Raw genomic sequence first — 5889 nt, forward strand, 5'->3', positions numbered from 1 at the left:
GAGCTAGTAACAATAATACTTGGTTTATTGAACATCATCCAATGCGAATGTTTAAATGGACTGCTGATTTCGACCTATATTTTGAGACTCCCATCGTTGCTGTTTGGTGTAATCTGCATGCATTACCTATACATCTATTTGAAGAATCTATACTTTTTTCCATTGGTAAATTGTTTGGTGAACCCATACAGATTGGTCATAACACTATCACACGTGCACGACTGTCATATGCACGCATTTGCATTGAAATAGACATCTCCAAGCCTGTGCCAGAAAAATACATACTCCGACTTGGGGGAAAGGATGTGACATTGCAGGTGAGGTGGGATAAGATCCCACACTACTGTTCAGCCTGCAAGCATGTGGGGCATTTAGAGGATCATTGCTACGCTTTTGGAAAGAATCCGGCCCCACCCAAGAAAGACTTCCCCAGACCGGCACAACAGTATCAGAATGAGAGGAGAGGAAAACAAGGGAGACAGAACCGGGGAAAACAACCAGTCGTGCAGACAGAGGCAGAATCAGGCTGGAACCGTGTAGGTAAGAATGGCAATGTTATGAGGAATTCAACGGCGCAGGGACAGAATAGGGGAGGTCAGGCATCCAGGTATGAATACATAGTGGTGGCAAACCGAAACGACAACCATAGTAGCAGTCTTCAGACTCGAGAGCCTCCTTTTGTCCCGAACTCGGGCACGATTGTCCAACAACCTTTCGGACAGGGCAAGAAACAGAGGAAGAAGAGAAGTCCGGAAAGCAGAGCCAGATATAGAGAGAAAAGAAGGTTGAGGCGGTTAGAGGATGTTGAGGGTCGAGCCATGTCAGATACCGAGGGCTCGGAGTTTGAGACGGACGACGATGGGGAATTGCAGAACAGATACCGAGGGCTCGGAGTTTGAGACGGACGACGATAGAGGGAGCCGTTTGCCGGGTAGTGAGAATCACATGGGACTAGGGGTCCATAGTAAAATGTTTGATATTTTGGAGGATGAGGAGCTTGAGACAAAGGTGTCCATGGCCTTGGTTCTACATGACGGGACCGCAGATGCTCAGATTATTCACGAGGCTAGAAGGGCAAAAGGATTACGGATTGGGGCTACTAGAAATGGGAGTTCACCGATGGAGATCGCTAGTGATGGGGATCGCCGACCTGTGATTGAAGCAACGATGAAGAAAGCGAGGGTTTCTACCTCGCTCAAAAACTGATTTGTTCCCCATGACGAGCCAGTTCCTAGAGTGGAACGCTCAGGGTGTGGCGAATGCCCGCACTAAGAGACATCTGAGATATCTGATTCGAGAACACAAGATTTTGTTTGCGATAGTGATTGAACCACAGAGGACACCACCAGCTTTAGGGAGGAACTTTCAGGGCCTTCGATTTGCGGGATCCAATGAAAGTGGTCATATTTGGATTCTTGCCCATGAGGATTGGACAGTGGAAGTGGTTGATGATTCGAGACAGGCCTTACACGTTAAGATCTCTGCCGCAGTCTTCCCTTTCCTGATCTACATCACCATAGTATATGGGCGACACACGAGAGAGACGAGACAGGCACTTTGGGAGAAGTTGGGAGACATCTCGCTGGCTATGGAGGGATGGCCGTGGCTTGTGGGAGGAGATTTCAACATGTTCCTGACCAATGAAGAGAGACATGGGAGTGACACGGACAGGCACAGAGACATGATGGATTTTGCTGATGCTATTGCCGAGTGCCAGCTGATTGACCCAGGTTTCGATGGACCGATCTTCACGTGGCACATGGGGGGCTTTGGGAGAGGTTGGACCGCATCCTGATTGGAGAGCATTGGACATCGGTGTTTGCTACGACGAGAGTGACACACTTACCGAGATTTAGCTCTGATCATGCGCCACTTTTGGTGCGATGTCAATTCTCTGTCCAGACCACAAGACCGGCATTCAGATTTCAGAATATGTGGGTGAGACATGAGACTTTTAGGGGCGAGATTGCCAGAGTATAGGAGGCATAGACAGGTTATAATGGCATGATGAACCTCCAACTCAAGCTCATCAGGACCAGGAAGCTCCTAAAGGTTTGGAACAGAGAAGTTTTTGGCGACATCATCCAGAACCTAAAGGATGCAGAGCAGGCAGTGCTTGAGGCACAGATTTTATATGACAGTGACCCGACACCAGCATATAGAGCTGAATTCAGTCGAGTGTCTGCAGAGCTCATCATCACAGTGAAGATGGAGGAAGAATTTTGGAGGCAAAAGGCGGCGATTAGATGGGCTGCTGATGGAGAAAGGAACTCCAAATTCTTTCATGGCTGGGTCAGACAGAAGAGAGTTAAGTCGAGGATACACACGGTCGAGTTTGGGGGGCAGGCACTGACAGAGGAGACAGAGATCAGGGAGTCAGCGGCAGCCTTCTTTCAGCAGCTTCTGACATCGGACGTTGGGGACCTTGCAGAGCCTGACTTATCTCTCATCCATACACTTCCAAATTCAGTTGACCAGAAGGTCCTGTGTGCGCCACCGCAGGAGAATGAGGTTAGGGATGCAGTTTTTGGGATCAGTGGTGATAGTGTGTCCGGGCCGGACGGCGTTGTTTTTTCAGCACTGCTGGGACACTGTGGGGAGGGATGTGATTGCAGCGGTGGCAAACTTCTTCAGTGGGGCGTTAATGTCCCGAAGCTTCACGGCAACCATGATCGTCCTCATTCCGAAGAAGCCTGACCCGGTCACGTGGGGGGGATTATAGACCGACCAGCCTCTGCAATGTTACGAACAAGATCATCACAAAGATCATTGCTTCGAGACTTGCACCTTTACTTCCCCTTGTCATTGCACCGAATCAGAGTGGGTTCATCAAGGGCCGCCTGCTTAGTGACAATGCTCTTCTGGCCCAAGAGTTGATACATGACCTGGGGAAGGAGCTTTCGAGTAGAGGGAGATCGCCCAATCTGGCACTCAAGCTGGATATGGCAAAGGCGTATGATAGAGTCCAGTGGTCATTTTTGCGCAAGGTCTTAGAAACGATGGGATTCTCAACAGCCTGGGTGAGTATGATTAGTAGATGCATCTCTTCATGCTGGTTCTCGGTCCTGGTGAACGGGGGTCCGGCGGGTTTCTTTCAGTCCTCAAGGGGGCTAAGACAAGGGGATCCCTTATCACCCTCCCTCTTTGTGTTAGCGGCTGATTACCTTTCAAGATGTGTGGATAGGCTGATCAAGGGGGATAGAGAGATGATATACAGATGCCGGAAAAAGGCCCCCATTATCACTCATCTCTCCTACGCGGATGATATAATCATATTCTCGAGGGCACATAGAGAGGCAGTGGAAAGGTTGGTTGGATGCCTGGATCACTACATTGTTGTGTCTGGGCAGAAGGTGAATAATGGGAAGACACATTTCTTTTTGGCGACTGAGCACATGGAGTTTGCTAGCATTGTTGAGGAAGTTGGAGGCTTTCAGAGAGGGGTGATACCTTTCACATACCTTGGGGTCCCGATCTTCAGAGGAGCAAGGAAGGCAGATCATCTTTTTCCCCTCAGGCAGAAGCTCATGGACAGAATCCACAGTTGGTCCCATCGACACCTTGCTTTTGGGGGTCGGCTTGCTTTGATTAAGAGCACCCTCGCCGCCATCCCGCTTCACATCTTACAGGTCATGAACCCTCAGCTTGGCTTTCTGGACGAGTTGGAGCAGATTCTGGCTAGATATTTTTGGGGTACAGTTGGAGAAAAGAGGAAGCTACACTGGATTTCTTGGAGACAGATTTGCTTGCCATTTGATGAGGGTGGCTTGGGTATTCGCCGCTTCAGGGAAGTGGCAGTGGCTTTTGGGTTCAAGCTGTGGTGGAGACTGCTAGCTCGGGATTCTCTTTGGGCCAAGTTCATGACCCAGAAGTACAGTATCCTTCCTTGTCATTTGCATACATTTCCTTGTGGGTCGCATGATAGTCCTACTTGGCGTTGTTCGCGTCGTATTTGGTCATACATGCATGAGTATATTCGTTGGTCCTTGGGTGAGGGGAAGATCAGCTTCTGGGATGATGTATGGCTTGGGGCTAGCCCCATCCGGAGTCTGTGCGTCCCGGGAAATGATCCTCCTCAATCTCAGGCCGTTGCATCTTATTGGCATGATTATGCATGGGATGAGGATATGCTGCATAGTTTATCTTTCAGGTTTGGCGTACCTCCAGATGTGATAGACCAGATCAGAGCCACGCCAATTGAGTTGGGGGCGAAGGATGTGAAGCGGTGGAGTCTGACTAGCCATGGCGAGTTCTCTGTGACCTCAGCCTGGGAAAGCATCCGGACTAGATTGCCGAAGAGGGAGATTTTCGGGCTTATCTGGAACCAAGGGTTGACCCCTACCATCTCGGTGTTCATTTGGAGGTTGTTATTTGGTAGGTTGCCGGTGGATGAGAAGTTGCAGAGGAGGGGGATTGAGTTAGCGTCTAGATGTCAGTGTTGTCGGTCTCCTTCAATCGAGTCTCTTAGTCATGTCTTTTTCTTGAGTCAGTCGACTTTTTCTGCATGGGAGTACTTCGATGCCAGGTTTCCTACCTCGCACAGACCGATTCACACGAGCACTGATATTGCACTTAGACTAGGTCACTGGCGGAGGTCCTCTTTCCAGAGGGCTCCCGCCTTACATATTAGTTTTCTTGTACCTTGTTTGATTGCTTGGTTTCTTTGGACGGAGAGGAACGACTGCAAGCATGATGGTCGTCCTTTTCGTCACTCTCATGTTATTTGGCAGGTCACTCACCACCTGCACGTGCTTGTCTTGGCCGGCAAGATCACCCCGATCCACTGGAGGGGATGTTCGCCGTCGGTTGATTTCATGCCTTCCTCCCCCAGACAGAGTGTTTTGCGGTCACTCATGGTCCTATGGCATTCCCCCTGATGCCCCTTGGGTGAAGCTAAACATTGACGGAGGACTTCTGCGTGCCTTCTGTGCTCCGATAGCCGCATCATCGAGCTTTGAGGCGGAGCTGTTGGCTCTGATTCGGGGGTTCGAGATGGCTATGGAGCTTTCAACACACATATGGATTGAGCTTGACTCAGCGGCTCTGGTTACCTAGTTGTCATCTGGACAGCTTGGCGCTGCGAAGTTCAGACATCACATGGCTTTGATCCGGAGTATGACTTCTCAGCGGCATGTTCGGTTCTCACACATCTACAGAGAAGGGAACCGAGCTGCTGATTTTCTTGCAGGTAGGGGGGTTCAGACTCCTGCCCTTACTTACTATGATCCAATCTGTGCGCCTCGGTATCTGAAGGCGCTGGTTAGGATGGACCAGCTGGGATATCCTAACTTCCGTTTCCGACGTAGAGATGTGGGTTGATCCAGCCTCTTTGGTGGCTGGTTTTGATAATTTTTCGTTTTCCCCTCGTATATATATTGTCAGTTCTTTTCCACTTGATAGTATGGAGGATCTCGACCTGTGGGACCTCTATTTGGCTTCTTCAAGTTCTTGTTTAGATCCTAGTCACTTTTAGGCTAAGATCATGTTGTTAGAACATTTTATTTTGATATTATTTACGGGTTGGAGGTCTGCCTACACCTCCCGCCCACAAAGGGCGTTTTTTATTAAAAAAAATAATAATAATAACGCCTTTTAGCAACCCTGCTTCACAAATCCTTTGTGCTGTTAAAATAATCGTTTCACGAATACTTGGTGAAGTAAACAGAATATCCCACAAACTTATGAATCATCCTCAAGATGGGTTTTCCCGTGGAGAACAAAAGAATGCTGAAAAAAAATCTCAACACTCTTATCCACAGGTTCTTGAAAACAAGTAGTTTTGGCAACCACAAGGTAGATGACGCACCCAGGATAAACAGGAGGAAAAGAAAGGGAAGGAAATTGTAGTGAGTAGCAGAAAACTGCACATGGATGAAATTATTAGCCTCT

At 48.9% G+C, this 5889-nt stretch overlaps 1 protein-coding gene across 1 annotated transcript; it reads left to right on the top strand.

Moving 5' to 3' along the window:
• Positions 1-1216: 1216 nt before the first annotated feature.
• On the top strand, positions 1217-1795 carry LOC121754711. Its single transcript, XM_042150025.1, has one exon. It carries the CDS (start codon positions 1217-1219, stop codon positions 1793-1795), a length of 579 nt encoding a protein of 192 aa, XP_042005959.1.
• The last annotated feature ends 4094 nt before the right edge of the window (positions 1796-5889 follow it).

The sequence above is a fragment of the Salvia splendens genome, chromosome 11, assembly GCF_004379255.2.
Source record: "Salvia splendens isolate huo1 chromosome 11, SspV2, whole genome shotgun sequence".
NCBI classification, from domain to species: domain Eukaryota; kingdom Viridiplantae; phylum Streptophyta; class Magnoliopsida; order Lamiales; family Lamiaceae; genus Salvia; species Salvia splendens.

What these genes read in the sequence shown, in the direction of transcription:
- LOC121754711 (XM_042150025.1), top strand. Translation starts at nt 1,217, where the DNA reads ATGACGAGCCAGTTCCTAGAGTGGAACGCTCAGGGTGTGGCGAATGCC.